Below are 17635 nucleotides of genomic sequence, written 5' to 3' on the forward strand. Positions count from 1 at the left end.
AACTCGACTTCATGTGGGCCGGACCATTTTAGATATAATATTTAGATTTTTTTATTTTATAAATGGATTAAAAGAACTGGATTAAAGGGCCTGAAAATTCAGGTTTTTTACAGATTTAAAACAATGTTTATTTTAGCTTTTTTTGTATATATTTTTAGATTTTACAAAATGATTTTTAAACTAAAAACTGGATTAAAAAATGACAATTATTGATTTAAAAGGGGGAAAATCAGGAAATGTAATATACATCTCTACTCTTCATTTTAATTTGATCCTAAAACAGACAGTCGGCACTCATCATTGACTTTCTCGGGCCGCACAAAATGATGCGGCGGGCCAGATTTGGCCCCCGGGCCGACACTTTGACACCTGTGAAATAGAGAAAGAAAAAAAGCTCACGTATGGTCTTTGCAGGTACGCACGTCCTCCGTGCGGCGGCAGTCTCCGCAGCGTACGGCGCAGCACCACTGGAATTGGCACCCGCATTTGGCGCTGCGGCTCACCCGCGCCGTGTCGTATCCTCGCCCGCAACACAAGACCGAGCAGCCGTCGACGCCCCGGGACGTGACGTCGCAACGTCGGCCGGCCGTCCCCGCCGAACCTGTGGAGGATTAAATCGCACGTCGCTGTCGGCGACCAAGGTGAACTTCAAACAAAACCACGCCTCCCCAAACCTGTGTCGTGGTCTCGCACGCAGAAATCCGGAGAGCGATCCGAGTAGACCAGCTGGTTGTCCCGCGGCGCGGCGTGTCCAACGGTGCTCAGGGCCGCGCCGTACTGGTTGACGGCCACGTGGACGGCGCGCTCGTACTTGCGGCGGAGTCGGTCGCCGGTGCGGCGGAAGTCGGCCATGGCCAGCCAGCAGGTGCGGACGCTGCACGAGCCGCTCACGCCGTGACACTTGCATTGCAGGCTCAGGAGGCGCTGGACCACCTGGCGCGTGGAACGCAGAGACATGGTGGACAAGACTGGTAAGCACGTTCAGAATAACACGCCATGGACGTGAAATCCCACAAATGACACGCACGAACAGGCAAATACAGTGGTACCTCGTCATACGACCGCTCGTCATACAAAATGCTCGTCTTACGGGGGAAATTTCGATCGAATAATTCGCCCGTGATGCGGTCAAAATTTCGTGATGCGACCAAGCCAGGTGGCCATGGCATACATTTTTTTTTTTGCATCTCTTTCGTGTATAACAATATTTACGAGCACCGGATGAGTTATTCAGACCAGGAAACGCACAACACGCGGGCAAAAAGAGGGTAAAAAAAACGACATAGTATAGTAAGGCTTTTTTTCTTAAAAAGTGTGCAGCTTAGGTGCGGGGGCATCTTATATGCGAGTAAATACAGTAAACAAATGATTTTTTTTTGCAGATGCCTCAAGTGAAGGATGACAAAAAGGACACGCAAATGGAACTCACCTCACGGCCGACCTTGTTGTTGTGCAGGTTGATGAGCGATCGTGCGTCCGGCCGCTTCCTCTCCTTGGCGTCCACGAAAGCGCGGCCGAAGCGGGCGGCGAGCTCCACGTGCTGACTGCAGCCGCCCCAGTGGAAGGCGTCGGCCACGCCCACCGTCTCCTCGCGCGAGCACCAGTCCAGCTCGCCACGGTCGCAGGCCCGCGCCAGGGCGACCACGGCGCCCGCCGACGAGATGGCGTGGATAAAGGCCACCTCGCGACTGCCTAGGGCGGGGGCTGTGTTTGGATTGCGGTCCCCGACGGCCCCGACACCCCCAACTGACCTCGCAGCAGCAGGCGTCCGAAGAGGCTGCGGTCCCGCGCCGGCGCGTGGCAGTTCCAGCGGCGGTGGCGGAACTGGTGCCGGCACTCTGAGAGCCAGTGGCGCACGCCTCGGCCGATGGCCCGCACGGCTGGCGGGTGCTGACGGCACAGGCGCCGCTGCTCGCTCGCCAGACCGGGGATGTCGTCGCAGGTGAGGCGGGAGTCCGCCGAGCTCATGGATCTCATGTACCTGTTTTGGGATGGTGGGGGAACCCATGGAATTTTAAGTTCTCCTCGAAATGTGTTTAACTCTATGTACATGGTTATTATTTTTTTTTTTTAAAGCCTTACTATACATGGTTGTTTTTTTAAAGAAAAAGCCTTACTATACATGGTCATTTTTTACGAAAATTTGTTGTTATAAAAAAAAAGCCTAGCTATACTATAACCCTTTTTTAAAAGAAAGAAGGCTTATGTTCGTTTATTATGAAAAAAGCCTTACTTTACTATGTCGTTTTTTTAAATGAAAAAAGCCTTACTATTCTATGTCGTTTTTTTTTTTAAAGCCTTACTATACCATGTCCTTTTTTACTAAAAAAGCCTTAATATACTATGTCGTTTTTTGAGGAAATAAGCCTTACTATACTATGTTGTTTTTTTTACGAAAAAAGCCTTACTATACTATGTTGTTTTTTGCGAAAAAAGCCTTACTATACTATGTCATTTTTTAAGAAACGACATAGCATAGTAAGGCTTTTTTTCTCAAAAAAACGACAACGTATAGTAAGGCTTTTTTTCTTAAAAACGGCATAGTATAGTAAGGCTTTTTTCTTTAAAAAAAACGACATAGTATAGTAAGGCTTTTTTTCTTAAAAACGGCATAGTATAGTAAGGCTTTTTTTCTTTAAAAAAACGACAAAGTATAGTAAGGCTTTTTTTCGTGAAAAACGACATAGTATAGTAAGGCTTTTTTCGTGAAAAACGACATAGTATAGTAAGGCTTTTTTCTTTAAAAAAACGACATAGTATAGTAAGGCTTTTTTATTTAAAAAAAACGACATAGTATAGTAAGGCTATTTTCTTAAAAAAACGACATAGTATAGTAAGGCTTTTTTTCTTAAAAACGGCATAGTATAGTAAGGCTTTTTTTCTTTAAAAAAACGACAAAGTATAGTAAGGCTTTTTTTTTGTGAAAAACGACATAGTATAGTAAGGCTTTTTTTCGTGAAAAACGACATAGTATAGTAAGGCTTTTTTCTTTAAAAAAAAACGACATAGTATAGTAAGGCTTTTTTTCTTTAAAAAAACGACATAGTATAGTAAGGCTATTTTCTTTAAAAAAAAACGACATAGTATAGTAAGGCTTTTTTCTTAAAAAAAACGACAGTATAGTAAGGATATTTTCTTTAAAAAAAACGACATAGTATAGTAAGGCTTTTTTCTTAAAAAAAACGACATAGTATAGTAAGGCTTTTTTTCGTGAAAAACGACATAGTATAGTAAGGCTTTTTTCTTTAAAAAAACGACATAGTATAGTAAAGCTTTTTTCTTAAAAAAAACGACGTAGTATAGTAAGGCTTTTTTTCTTTAAAAAAACGACATAGTATAGTAAGGCTATTTTCTTTAAAAAAAAACGACATAGTATAGTAAGGCTTTTTTCTTAAAAAACGACATAGTATAGTAAGGCTATTTTCTTTAAAAAAAACGACATAGGAGAGTAAGGCTTTTTTCTTTAAAAAAACGACATAGTATAGTAAGGCTTTTTTTCGTGAAAAACAACATAGTATAGTAAGGCTTTTTTCTTTAAAAAAACGACATAGTATAGTAAGGCTTTTTTTCTTTAAAAAAACGACATTGTATAGTAAGGCTATTTTCTTAAAAAAAAAAACGACATAGTATAGTAAGGCTTTTTTCTTAAAAAAAAAACGACATAGTATAGTAAGGCTTTTTTTCGTGAAAAACGACATAGTATAGTAAGGCTTTTTTCTTTAAAAAAACGACATAGTATAGTAAGGCTTTTTTTCTTTAAAAAAACGACATAGTATAGTAAGGCTATTTTCTTTTAAAAAAAACGACATAGTATAGTAAGGCTTTTTTCTTAAAAAAACGACATAGTATAGTAAGGCTTTTTTTCGTAAAAAACGACATAGTATAGTAAGGCTTTTTTCTTAAAAAAAACGACATAGTATAGTAAGGCTATTTTCTTTAAAAAAAACGACAGTATAGTAAGGCTTTTTTCTTAAAAAAAACGACATAGTATAGTAAGGCTTTTTTTCGTGAAAAACGACATAGTATAGTAAGGCTTTTTTCTTTAAAAAAATGACATAGTATAGTAAGGCTTTTTTTCTTTAAAAAAACGACATAGTATAGTAAGGCTATTTTCTTTTTAAAAAAAACGACATAGTATAGTAAGGCTTTTTCTTTAAAAAAAACGACATAGTATAGTAAGGCTTTTTTTCGTGAAAAACGACATAGTATAGGAAGGCTTTTTTTCTTTAAAAAAACGACATAGTATAGGAAGGCTTTTTTTCTTTAAAAAAACGACATAGTATAGTAAGGCTATTTTCTTTAAAAAAAAACGACATAGTATAGTAAGGCTTTTTTCTTAAAAAAAACGACATAGTAAAGGCTTTTTTTCGTGAAAAACGACATAGTATAGTAAGGCTTTTTTCTTTAAAAAAACGACATAGTATAGTAAGGCTTTTTTTCTTTAAAAAAACGACATAGTATAGTAAGGCTTTTTTTCTTTAAAAAAACGACATAGTATAGTAAGGCTATTTTCTTTTAAAAAAAACGACATAGTATAGTAAGGCTTTTTTCTTAAAAAAAACGACATAGTATAGTAAGGCTTTTTTTCTTTAAAAAAACGACATAGTATAGTAAGGCTTTTTTCTTAAAAAAAACGACATAGTATAGTAAGGCTTTTTTTCTTAAAAAAAACAACATAGTATAGTAAGGCTATTTTCTTTTAAAAAAAACGACATAGTATAGTAAGGCTTTTTTCTTAAAAAAAACGACATAGTATAGTAAGGCTTTTTTTCTTTAAAAAAACGACATAGTATAGTAAGGCTATTTTCTTTAAAAAAAAAACGACATAGTATAGTAAGGCTTTTTTCTTTAAAAAAACGACATAGTATAGTAAGGCTTTTTTTCTTAAAAACGGCATAGTATAGTAAGGCTTTTTTTCTTTAAAAAAACGACAAAGTATAGTAAGGCTTTTTTTCGTGAAAAACGACATAGTATAGTAAGGCTTTTTTTCGTGAAACACGACATAGTATAGTAAGGCTTTTTTCTTTAAAAAAACGACATAGTATAGTAAGGCTTTTTTTCTTTTAAAAAAGCGACATAGTTTAGTAAGGCTATTTTCTTTAAAAAAAAAACGACATAGTATAGTAAGGCTTTTTTCTTAAAAAAACGACATAGTATAGTAAGGCTTTTTTTCTTAAAAACGGCATAGTATAGTAAGGCTTTTTTTCTTAAAAACGGCATAGTATAGTAAGGCTTTTTTTCTTTAAAAAAACGACAAAGTATAGTAAGGCTTTTTTTCGTGAAAAACGACATAGTATAGTAAGGCTTTTTTTCTTAAAAACGGCATAGTATAGTAAGGCTTTTTTTCTTAAAAACGGCATAGTATAGTAAGGCTTTTTTTCTTTAAAAAAACGACAAAGTATAGTAAGGCTTTTTTTCGTGAAAAACGACATAGTATAGTAAGGCTTTTTTTCGTGAAAAACGACATAGTATAGTAAGGCTTTTTTCTTTAAAAAAAACGACATAGTATAGTAAGGCTTTTTTGCTTTAAAAAAACGACATAGTATAGTAAGGCTATTTTCTTTAAAAAAAAAAACGACATAGTATAGTAAGGCTTTTTTCTTAAAAAAACGACATAGTATAGTAAGGCTATTTTCTTTAAAAAAAACGACATAGTATAGTAAGGCTTTTTTCTTAAAAAAAACGACATAGTATAGTAAGGCTTTTTTTCTTTAAAAAAACGACATAGTATAGTAAGGCTATTTTCTTTAAAAAAAAAAAAACGACATAGTATAGTAAGGCTTTTTTCTTAAAAAAAACGACATAGTATAGTAAGGCTTTTTTTCGTGAAAAACGACATAGTATAGTAAGGCTTTTTTCTTTTAAAAAAACGACATAGTATAGTAAGGCTATTTTCTTTAAAAAAAAACGACATAGTATAGTAAGGCTTTTTTCTTAAAAAAAACGACATAGTATAGTAAGGCTTTTTTTCTTTAAAAAAACGACATAGTATAGTAAGGCTATTTTCTTAAAAAAAACGACATAGTATAGTAAGGCTATTTTCTTTAAAAAAAAAAACGACATAGTATAGTAAGGCTTTTTTCTTTAAAAAAAAACGACATAGTATAGTAAGGCTATTTTCTTTAAAAAAAAAACGACATAGTATAGTAAGGCTTTTTTCTTTAAAAAAACGACATAGTATAGTAAGGCTATTTTCTTTAAAAAAAACGACATAGTATAGTAAGGCTTTTTTCTTAAAAAAAACGACATAGTATAGTAAGGCTTTTTTTTCGTGAAAAACGACATAGTATAGTAAGGCTTTTTTCTTAAAAAAAACGACATAGTATAGTAAGGCTTTTTTTCTTTAAAAAAACGACATAGTATAGTAAGGCTATTTTCTTTAAAAAAAAAACGACATAATATAGTAAGGCTTTTTTCTTAAAAAAAACGACATAGTATAGTAAGGCTTTTTTTCGTGAAAAACGACATAGTATAGTAAGGCTTTTTTCTTTAAAAAAACGACATAGTATAGTAAGGCTTTTTTTCGTGAAAAACGACATAGTATAGTAAGGCTTTTTTCTTTTAAAAAAACGACATAGTATAGTAAGGCTATTTTCTTTAAAAAAAAACGACATAGTATAGTAAGGCTTTTTTCTTAAAAAAAACGACATAGTATAGTAAGGCTTTTTTTCTTTAAAAAAACGACAGTATAGTAAGGCTATTTTCTTTAAAAAAAACGACATAGTATAGTAAGGCTTTTTTCTTAAAAAAAACGACATAGTATAGTAAGGCTTTTTTTCTTAAAAACGGCATAGTATAGTAAGGCTTTTTTTCTTTAAAAAAACGACAAAGTATAGTAAGGCTTTTTTTCGTGAAAAACGACATAGTATAGTAAGGCTTTTTTTCGTGAAAAACGACATAGTATAGTAAGGCTTTTTTCTTTAAAAAAACGACATAGTATAGTAAGGCTTTTTTCTTAAAAAACGACATAGTATAGTAAGGCTTTTTTTCCCCGTAAAATTGTAAAAAAAAATCTCCAATCCAGCACTGAGTGCTCATCTTGTTTACCAATGGAGTTGAGGTAATGAAGAGGACAAATGTGACTTCTGATTTATTTCCTGCTAGATGTTGCTTTGGTCCAGTGGCAAAAACATTAGATCAGAACCTGAGGTGGGAACAGGTTCAAATCAAGAGTGAGTTCAAATCCACCGCTTATATTTTTAAAATCATTTTCCAATGTGTTTGAGGTAATGGAGAGGAGAAATATAACTTCCAAACATGTAATTCCAGAAGTCACTGTGGTCCATTGGCAAATACATTGGGTCAGAACTTAAGGTGAACACAAGTTCAAATCAGGAGTGAGTTCAATTCCACTCTTTGCAATACTCAAATTGTTTTTTGAGGTAATGAAGAGGATAAATATAACTTCCAATCACTACATTTCAGAAGTCGCTGTGGTCCACTGGCCAAGACATTGCTCAGAACTTGAGATGGTGAAGTTCAAATCAGGGGTGGGTTCAAATCCACTAACAGCTCTTGAATAAAGAGAGTGGGAAAGGGTGTGGTCTGAACTTGACACAAGGTTCAATCAGGAATGGGTTCAAATTCACTAACAGCTCTCAAATGTGATCATAACCTGACACAATTTCCAATCATCAGTAGGTTCATATCCACTAACAAACTTGTTTACTCATTAATTACTTTACTTATTTTTTAACTATTAGTAAATAAGGTTACCTCTATTTTTACCTTTCTCCCCCTCTACCTACCCTCCCTAGAAAAAATAAAAACAGCCTTACTATACTATGTCGTTTTTTAAGAAAAAAAGCCTTACTATACTATGTCGTTTTTTTAAATAAAAAAAAGCCTTACTATACTATGTCGTTTTTAAAATTAAAAAGCCTTACTATACTATTTCGTTTTTCACGAAAAAAGCCTTACTATACTATGTCGTTTTTCACGAAAAAAAGCCTTACTATACTTTGTCGTTTTTTAAGAAAAAAAGCCTTACTATACTATGTCGTTTTTAAAATAAAAAAGCCTTACTATACTATGTCGTTTTTTAAGAAAAAAAGCCTAACCATGCTATGTCGTTTTTTAAATAAAAAAGCCCTACTATACTATGTCGTTTTTTTTAAATAAAAAAGCCTTACTATACTATGTCGTTTTTTAAGAAAAAAAGCCTTACTATACTATGTCGTTTTTTTTACAAAAAAGCCTTACTATACTATGTCGTTTTTAAAATAAAAAAGCCTTACTATACTATGTCGTTTTTTAAGAAAAAAAGCCTTACTATACTATGTCGTTTTTTTTTACAAAAAAGCCTTACTATACTATGTCGTTTCTAAAATAAAAAAGCCTTACTATACTATGTCGTTTTTTAAGACAAAAAGCCTTACTATACTATGTCGTTTTTTTAAGAAAAAAAGCCTTACTATACTATGTCGTTTTTTTTACAAAAAAGCCTTACTATAATATGTCGTTTTTTAAGACAAAAAGCCTTACTATACTATGTCGTTTTTTTAAGAAAAAAAGCCTTACTATACTATGTCGTTTTTTTTTACAAAAAAGCCTTACTATACTATGTCGTTTTTTAAGAAAAAAAGCCTTACTATACTATGTCGTTTTTTTAAATAAAAAAAAGCCTTACTATACTATGTCGTTTTTAAAATTAAAAAGCCTTACTATACTATTTCGTTTTTCACGAAAAAAGCCTTACTATACTATGTCGTTTTTCACGAAAAAAAGCCTTACTATACTTTGTCGTTTTTTAAGAAAAAAAGCCTTACTATACTATGTCGTTTTTAAAATAAAAAAGCCTTACTATACTATGTCGTTTTTTAAGAAAAAAAGCCTAACCATGCTATGTCGTTTTTTAAATAAAAAAGCCCTACTATACTATGTCGTTTTTTTTACAAAAAAGCCTTACTATACTATGTCGTTTTTAAAATAAAAAAGCCTTACTATACTATGTCGTTTTTTAAGAAAAAAAGCCTTACTATACTATGTCGTTTTTTTTTACAAAAAAGCCTTACTATACTATGTCGTTTCTAAAATAAAAAAGCCTTACTATACTATGTCGTTTTTTAAGACAAAAAGCCTTACTATACTATGTCGTTTTTTTAAGAAAAAAAGCCTTACTATACTATGTCGTTTTTTTTACAAAAAAGCCTTACTATACTATGTCGTTTTTTAAGACAAAAAGCCTTACTATACTATGTCGTTTTTTAAAGAAAAAAAGCCTTACTATACTATGTCGTTTTTTTTACAAAAAAGCCTTACTATACTATGTCGTTTTTAAAATAAAAAAGCCTTACTATACTATGTCGTTTTTTAAGAAAAAAAGCCTTACTATACTATGTCGTTTTTTTTACAAAAAAGCCTTACTATACTATGTCGTTTCTAAAATAAAAAAGCCTTACTATACTATGTCGTTTTTAAGAAAAAAAGCCTTACTATACTATGTCGTTTTTAAAATAAAAAAGCCTTACTATACTATGTCGTTTTTTAAGAAAAAAAGCCTTACTATACTATGTCGTTTTTTTTTACAAAAAAGCCTTACTATACTATGTCGTTTCTAAAATAAAAAAGCCTTACTATACTATGTCGTTTTTTTTTACAAAAAAGCCTTACTATACTATGTCGTTTCTAAAATAAAAAAGCCTTACTATACTATGTCGTTTTTTAAGACAAAAAGCCTTACTATACCATGTCGTTTTTTTAAGAAAAAAAGCCTTACTATACTATGTCGTTTTTTTTACAAAAAAGCCTTACTATACTATGTCGTTTTTTAAGACAAAAAGCCTTACTATACTATGTCGTTTTTTAAAGAAAAAAAAGCCTTACTATACTATGTCGTTTTTTTTACAAAAAAAGCCTTACTATACTATGTCGTTTTTTAATTAAAAAGCCTTACTATACAATGTCGTTTTTTTTAAATAAAAAAGCCTTACTATACTATGTCGTTTTTTAAGAAAAAAAGCCTTACTATACTATGTCGTTTTTTTTTACAAAAAAGCCTTACTATACTATGTCGTTTCTAAAATAAAAAAGCCTTACTATACTATGTCGTTTTTTAAGACAAAAAGCCTTACTATACTATGTCGTTTTTTTAAGAAAAAAAGCCTTACTATACTATGTCGTTTTTTTTACAAAAAAGCCTTACTATACTATGTCGTTTTTTTAAGACAAAAAGCCTTACTATACTATGTCGTTTTTTAAAGAAAAAAGCCTTACTATACTATGTCGTTTTTTTTACAAAAAAGCCTTACTATACTATGTCGTTTTTAAAATAAAAAAGCCTTACTATACTATGTCGTTTTTTAATTAAAAAGCCTTACTATACTATGTCATTTTTTTTAAAGAAAAAAAGCCTTACTATATACTATGTCGTTTTTTTGAAAAAAAAGCCTTACTATATAGTATGTTATTTTTTAAGAAAAAAAGCCTTACTATACTATGTCGTTCTTTAAATAAAAAAGCCTTACTATACTATGTCGTTTTTTTAAATAAAAAAAAGCCTTACTATACTATGTCGTTTTTTTTTTGAAAAAAAGCCTTACTATATACTATATCGTTTCTTACAAAAAAGCCTTACTATACTATGTCGTTTTTTTAATTAAAAAAAGCCTTACTATACTGTGTCGTTTTTTAATAAAAAAAGCCTTACTATACTATGTCGTTTTTTAATTAAAAAAGCCTTACTATACTATGTCGTTTTTTTAAATAAAAAAGCCTTACTATACTAGTCGTTTTTTAATGAAAAAAGCCTTACTATACTATGTCGTTTTTTTAAATAAAAAAGCCTTACTATACTATATTGTTTTTTTTTAAATAAAAAAGCCTTACTATACTATGTGGGTTTTTTTTTAAAAAAAAAAGCCTTACTATATACTTTGTCATTTTTTACAAAAAAAGCCTTACTATACTATGTCGTTTAAGAAAAAAAGCCTTACTATACTATGTCGTTTTTTAAGAAAAAAAGCCTTACTATACTATGTCGTTTTTTAAGAAAAAAAGCCTTACTATACTATGTCGTTTTTTAAGAAAAAAAGCCTTACTATACTATGTCGTTTTTTTACAAAAAAGGTTTACTATACGTGGTCATTTTTTAAGAAAAAAGCCTTACTATACTATGTCGTTTTTTTTACAAAAAAGCCTTACTATACTATGTCGTTTTTTTTACAAAAAAGCCTTACTATACTATGTCGTTTTTAAAATTAAAAAGCCTTACTATACTATGTCGTTTTTTAAGAAAAAAAGCCTTACTATACTATGTCGTTTTTTTACAAAAAAGCCTTACTATACTATGTCGTTTTTAAAATAAAAAAGCCTTACTATACTATGTCGTTTTTAAAATAAAAAAGCCTTACTATACTATGTCGTTTTTTAAGAAAAAAAAGCCTTACTATACTATGTCGTTTTTTTTACAAAAAAGCCTTACTATACTATGTCGTTTTTAAAATAAAAAAGCCTTACTATACTATGTCGTTTTTTAAGAAAAAAAGCCTTACTATACTATGTCGTTTTTTTTTACAAAAAAACCTTACTATACTATGTCGTTTTTAAAATAAAAAAGCCTTACTATACTATGTCTTTTTTTTTACAAAAAAGCCTTACTATACTATGTCGTTTTTAAAATAAAAAAGCCTTATTATACTATGTCGTTTTTTAAGAAAAATACTATGTCGTTTTTTTAAATAAAAAAGCCCTACTATACTATGTCGTTTTTTTAAATAAAAAGCCCTACTATACTATGTTGTGTTTTTTATAAAAAAGCCTTACTACACTATGTCGTTTTTTTTTTTAAAAGCCTTACTATACTATGTCGTTTTTTAAAGAAAAAAAGCCTTACTATACTATGTCATTTTTTTAAATAAAAAAGCCTTACTATACTATGTCGTTTTTTTTAATTAAAAAAGCCTTACTATACTATGTCGTTTTTTTTTACAAAAAAAGCCTTACTATATACTATGTCGTTTTTTTTACAAAAAAGCCTTACTATACTATGTCATTTTTTTAAATAAAAAAAGCCTTACTATACTATGTCGTTTTTTAATTAAAAAGCCTTACTATACTATGTCGTTTTTTTTAAAGAAAAAAAGCCTTACTATATACTATGTCGTTTTTTTGAAAAAAAAGCCTTACTATATAGTATGTTATTTTTTAAGAAAAAAAGCCTTACTATACTATGTCGTTTTTTTAAATAAAAAAGCCCTATTATACTATGTCGTTCTTTAAATAAAAAAGCCTTACTATACTATGTCGTTTTTTTAATTAACAAAAAGCCTTACTATACTGTGTTGTTTTTTAATTAAAAAAGCCTTACTATACTATGTCGTTTTTTAATTAAAAAAGCCTTACTATACTATGTCGTTTTTTTAAATAAAAAAGCCTTACTATACTAGTCGTTTTTTAATGAAAAAAGCCTTACTATACTATGTCGTTTTTTTAAATAAAAAAGCCTTACTATACTATATTGTTTTTTTTTAAATAAAAAAGCCTTACTATACTATGTGGGTTTTTTTTTTGAAAAAAAAGCCTTACTATATACTTTGTCATTTTTTACAAAAAAAGCCTTACTATACTATGTCGTTTAAGAAAAAAAGCCTTACTATACTATGTCGTTTTTTAAGAAAAAAAGCCTTACTATACTATGTCGTTTTTAAAGAAAAAAAGCCTTACTATACTATGTCGTTTTTTAATGAAAAAAGCCTTACTATACTATGTCGTTTTTTTAAATAAAAAAGCCTTACTATACTATATTGTTTTTTTTTAAATAAAAAAGCCTTACTATACTATGTGGGGTTTTTTTTTAAAAAAAAAGCCTTACTATATACTTTGTCATTTTTTTAAAAAAAAGCCTTACTATACTATGTCGTTTAAGAAAAAAAGCCTTACTATACTATGTCGTTTTTTAAGAAAAAAAGCCTTACTATACTATGTCGTTTTTTAAGAAAAAAAGCCTTACTATACTATGTCGTTTTTTAAGAAAAAAAGCCTTACTATACTATGTCGTTTTTTTACAAAAAAGGTTTACTATACGTGGTCATTTTTTAAGAAAAAAGCCTTACTATACTATGTCGTTTTTTTTACAAAAAAGCCTTACTATACTATGTCGTTTTTTTTACAAAAAAGCCTTACTATACTATGTCGTTTTTAAAATTAAAAAGCCTTACTATACTATGTCGTTTTTTAAGAAAAAAAGCCTTACTATACTATGTCGTTTTTTTTACAAAAAAGCCTTACTATACTATGTCGTTTTTAAAATAAAAAAGCCTTACTATACTATGTCGTTTTTAAAATAAAAAAGCCTTACTATACTATGTCGTTTTTTAAGAAAAAAAAGCCTTACTATACTATGTCGTTTTTTTTACAAAAAAGCCTTACTATACTATGTCGTTTTTAAAATAAAAAAGCCTTACTATACTATGTCGTTTTTTAAGAAAAAAAGCCTTACTATACTATGTCGTTTTTTTTTACAAAAAAACCTTACTATACTATGTCGTTTTTAAAATAAAAAAGCCTTATTATACTATGTCGTTTTTTAAGAAAAATACTATGTCGTTTTTTTAAATAAAAAAGCCCTACTATACTATGTCGTTTTTTTAAATAAAAAGCCCTACTATACTATGTTGTGTTTTTTATAAAAAAGCCTTACTACACTATGTCGTTTTTTTTTTAAAAGCCTTACTATACTATGTCGTTTTTTAAAGAAAAAAAGCCTTACTATACTATGTCATTTTTTTAAATAAAAAAGCCTTACTATACTATGTCGTTTTTTTTAATTAAAAAAGCCTTACTATACTATGTCGTTTTTTTTTACAAAAAAAGCCTTACTATATACTATGTCGTTTTTTTTACAAAAAAGCCTTACTATACTATGTCATTTTTTTAAATAAAAAAAGCCTTACTATACTATGTCGTTTTTTAATTAAAAAGCCTTACTATACTATGTCGTTTTTTTTAAAGAAAAAAAGCCTTACTATATACTATGTCGTTTTTTTTAAAAAAAAGCCTTACTATATAGTATGTTATTTTTTAAGAAAAAAAGCCTTACTATACTATGTCGTTTTTTTAAATAAAAAAGCCCTATTATACTATGTCGTTCTTTAAATAAAAAAGCCTTACTATACTATGTCGTTTTTTTAATTAACAAAAAGCCTTACTATACTGTGTTGTTTTTTAATTAAAAAAGCCTTACTATACTATGTCGTTTTTTAATTAAAAAAGCCTTACTATACTATGTCGTTTTTTTAAATAAAAAAGCCTTACTATACTAGTCGTTTTTTAATGAAAAAAGCCTTACTATACTATGTCGTTTTTTTAAATAAAAAAGCCTTACTATACTAGTCGTTTTTTAATGAAAAAAGCCTTACTATACTATGTCGTTTTTTTAAATAAAAAAGCCTTACTATACTATATTGTTTTTTTTTAAATAAAAAAGCCTTACTATACTATGTGGGGTTTTTTTTTGAAAAAAAAGCCTTACTATATACTTTGTCATTTTTTTACAAAAAAAGCCTTACTATACTATGTCGTTTAAGAAAAAAAGCCTTACTATACTATGTCGTTTTTTAAGAAAAAAAAGCCTTACTATACTATGTCGTTTTTTTACAAAAAAGGTTTACTATACGTGGTCATTTTTTAAGAAAAAAAGCCTTACTATACATGGTCATATTTTTAGTTTAAAAAAAGCCTTAATATGCATTGTCGTTTTTTAAGTACAAAAGCCTTACTAAACATGGTCATTTTTTAAAGAAAAAAAAGGCCTGACTATACACAAATGAGCTAACATGAGTTAAAAGTGTGAAAATGGGAGTACTGCAAAACCAGAAATGTAAATACTCACCACCAAGACGCGTGGACGCTCATCACGCACACACACCAACATGCTGCACACGCCCAGGCCTTCATGTCGGCCTTCATGTCCGCGACCCAAGAGCGCCGGTGCCAAATGAGTGGCGGCGGTGGCGGCGCTGTCCAGGGCGGCATTGCAGGGATGAAAACATCGGCGCGGCCTTTGCTCGGGTACACGAGATGTTGCCCATCATCCGCCCTAAATCTGATTGGCCGCCCAGACTTGCGCTTCTCACTCATTGGCTGCCGCGACGGCCAACAAAACGGATCGGACACCCGTCGCCGTCCATGGCAGTGAATGATGAAGTCAAGTAAAAGAAATTGGTACCTATTTTTTAATGAACTTCTTGAGCTTACATTCAAGTAAGAAACGGAATAAAATAAACCAATAAACGAACTCAACTTGACCTACTTAACGACGGCACAAGAAGAAGAAGAGGGCGGCGCCCAGCGCCACCGCGGCGACGCCCGCCAGGGGCGCCGCTTTTCTGTCACCGGGGGCAACGGGGAGCCCGCAGAAATTGGGGGTGTCGTTCATCTGTGGGCGAGACACAACGTTTTTGGGGACGCGGCTGAGGAACTCCAAGTTCATTTATCTTCGCCACGCAACCTTCACCTCATCTTCTCGACCCTCCGCCCAAATCCTAGCCATCAACCCCGGACACAAATGGCGCTCCCGCGACCCCCATCGGAGCCGTGTCACGGCGGAGGCGATTTATGGGCTGCGAGGATTCCCTCGTGCCAGACTAGACTCACGGCCCACGTACAAACGAGCGCCGCGTTCAAGTACAACGGGATGAAAAAATGCAGAATTTTTGCAGACCTGGCAGAGCAGACGATGCAGACAGTTAACTTCCGTCTGGAGGTCTTGGGTATGCGCCATCAGCTCGTCGCACACAGACTCCGCCTTCCTCTTGTGGTCCAGTGTGAACACTAGCTACGGCCGGACAAAAAAAATAAAAAATAAAAATCAGTACAGACGCTCCCCTACTTACGAACATCGGTACATACGAACATGTCTGCGAATTGCGTTTATGTCGAAAAATGGTCGTAAGTTCGATTTTGTATTTTTTTCCCGAGTAGTGCTTCTTTCCGCCGCTAATACCGACGACGCCTGGCGCTGTGAGAGCTCAGCTCACCCAGCATCTACCTTCTTCTTCGTTGCAATGCTGAAGTGCGTGAACGTATGTCCAGTGCGCAAAGAACCTTTTTCATTTGTATCATTAAATATCTCGTGCATCCATTATTGAATATGGTTGGTAAAAAGCGAAAGGCTTCTATTGAGGGAGTTGCAAGGAAGAGGCAAGCCATTTCATTTGAAACGAGTGGCAATAATAACGAAGCTTGATGCGCGTTTCACGGGCATACAACTTGAATCGTTCGACCGTTAGTACCATTTCTAAACAGAAAGATGGAGCAGCAGGACCCAAATATTGAACGTTGCACAAAGTTTGCAAATCAATTGAATGATGCCATACAGTGCTACCGCATCATTTATGATGAAAAAAAGAAAACTGCAATCGTCATTAGATAGCTTCTTTCGGCCACTTTCTAGTAAATCTCTCTCTCTCTCTCTCTAATGTATGTATACAGTACTGTATGTATTATCTCCATTTTATTAAATGTTTTTTTCAGTACAAACCAATGTGTTACTTATACAAGCCTTAAACATACAAATGCACTTATATAAACCTTCAATATACTTATATAGGCCTTAAACATAAATTATAATACAAAATATAGCACCGAATCAACTTACAAACAAATTCACCTTATGAACAATCGCTCGGAACCTAACTCGTTCGTAAGTAGGGGAGCGTCTGTACACAAAAAGTTCATACCAAGTGCGGTCGATTGGTCGCCTAAATAGTCATTCGCAGTTTGTATTTAGGGAATTTGAGCAACCATTTAAATGGTAATTATCACTTACCTTCCGGGCGACCAAAAGATCGGCGACCAAAAGACCGGCGACCAATTGACCGTGTACCGAATTTTTAGAGCCCACGGAGCAGGTGTGCAGCGTACCTTGGACACCTGCAGGGGAAAGTGGCGGATGACGTCTTGCATGCTTTCGGTCAGGCAGCAGCATTGTTGCTTCAGCTTGATCAAATAGTTGAGCAGCTCCTCGCTCCTAAAAAAAAAACACGTATCGTGAGCTCTTAATAATGGCTATCCCTTAGCATTGACCTCCAAAAACGACGATGAAGCGAACAAACAACAGGTGGGCCGCCTCCTACCAGCGTCTACAGACGATCGGTGATTCGAATTCATCAAGCCGCGTACGTTGACAGCGTGGATTATCGACGGTTGTTATCTTAGCGCTACATTTACGCACTCCGTCAGAGCGAGCCGTATAAACAGTGTCACGCGGCGTGGCCTCCCTTCTCCCCGCTCCTAGTTTGTCTAGCGCACCCGCACAAATATCTCATCTTATGTTATGCTTGCTTGTCCCGTGGCTGAGCCGCTCGGTTCTTCTTTTATTTATTTTTCTATTCTCTTCAATTGCTTGGATCTCTACCATCTGATGTGATGGATTACTTCCAGTGGGGGGAAAACACCCACTCCCAGTTGCAGAGACGTACTATGAAATGGTTTACAGAACCCTGCCGATAAAAGTTGGCTAATAATTCACTTCAAAGAACGCATTTATATGATTTTTATGGCAATTATGTTCATAAATGTGTGCCGACATGCTTTTGATGGTCAATTAGTCTATGTAATGAGCCTGAATCACCAACAGAGGGAGACAAATAAATCATTTTTCAATAAAATACAGTGGTACCTCGACATACGATCT

The 17635-nt window shown here is 32.7% G+C and overlaps 2 protein-coding genes across 6 annotated transcripts in view; both read right to left on the reverse strand.

Moving 5' to 3' along the window:
* wnt2 (wingless-type MMTV integration site family member 2) lies at positions 1-14969 on the reverse strand. Of its 3 annotated transcripts, XM_077597066.1 has the most exons (5): positions 14831-14969; positions 1752-1981; positions 1430-1688; positions 675-933; positions 1-601 (listed from the first exon to the last, which is right to left on the reverse strand). In XM_077597066.1, exons 1-5 carry the CDS (start codon positions 14870-14872, stop codon positions 396-398), a joined length of 996 nt encoding a protein of 331 aa, XP_077453192.1. In that variant the 5' UTR covers positions 14873-14969; the 3' UTR covers positions 1-395. The 3 variants fall into 3 exon arrangements, with proteins under 3 accessions (XP_077453192.1, XP_077453191.1, XP_077453193.1); XM_077597065.1 differs by having other exon boundaries at positions 1430-1981; XM_077597067.1 differs by lacking the exon at positions 14831-14969 and having other exon boundaries at positions 1430-1692; positions 1752-1968.
* The window catches only part of asz1 (ankyrin repeat, SAM and basic leucine zipper domain containing 1), a 17554-nt gene continuing 14843 nt past the window's right edge, over positions 14925-17635 (reverse strand). For 2 of the 3 annotated variants that reach the window (XM_077597064.1, XM_077597062.1), the window contains exons 11-13: positions 16864-16969; positions 15662-15775; positions 15160-15376 (exon numbers count right to left, since the gene is read on the reverse strand). In XM_077597064.1, coding sequence (XP_077453190.1) covers positions 15251-15376; positions 15662-15775; positions 16864-16969 — 346 coding nt within the window. In that variant the 3' untranslated portion in view covers positions 15160-15250. Of the gene's footprint in view, positions 15377-15661; positions 15776-16863; positions 16970-17635 lie in introns of all 3 variants that reach the window. The other variant, XM_077597063.1, reaches the window with a different exon arrangement.

Source organism: Stigmatopora argus, chromosome 3 (genome assembly GCF_051989625.1).
Source record: "Stigmatopora argus isolate UIUO_Sarg chromosome 3, RoL_Sarg_1.0, whole genome shotgun sequence".
Classification (NCBI taxonomy): domain Eukaryota; kingdom Metazoa; phylum Chordata; class Actinopteri; order Syngnathiformes; family Syngnathidae; genus Stigmatopora; species Stigmatopora argus.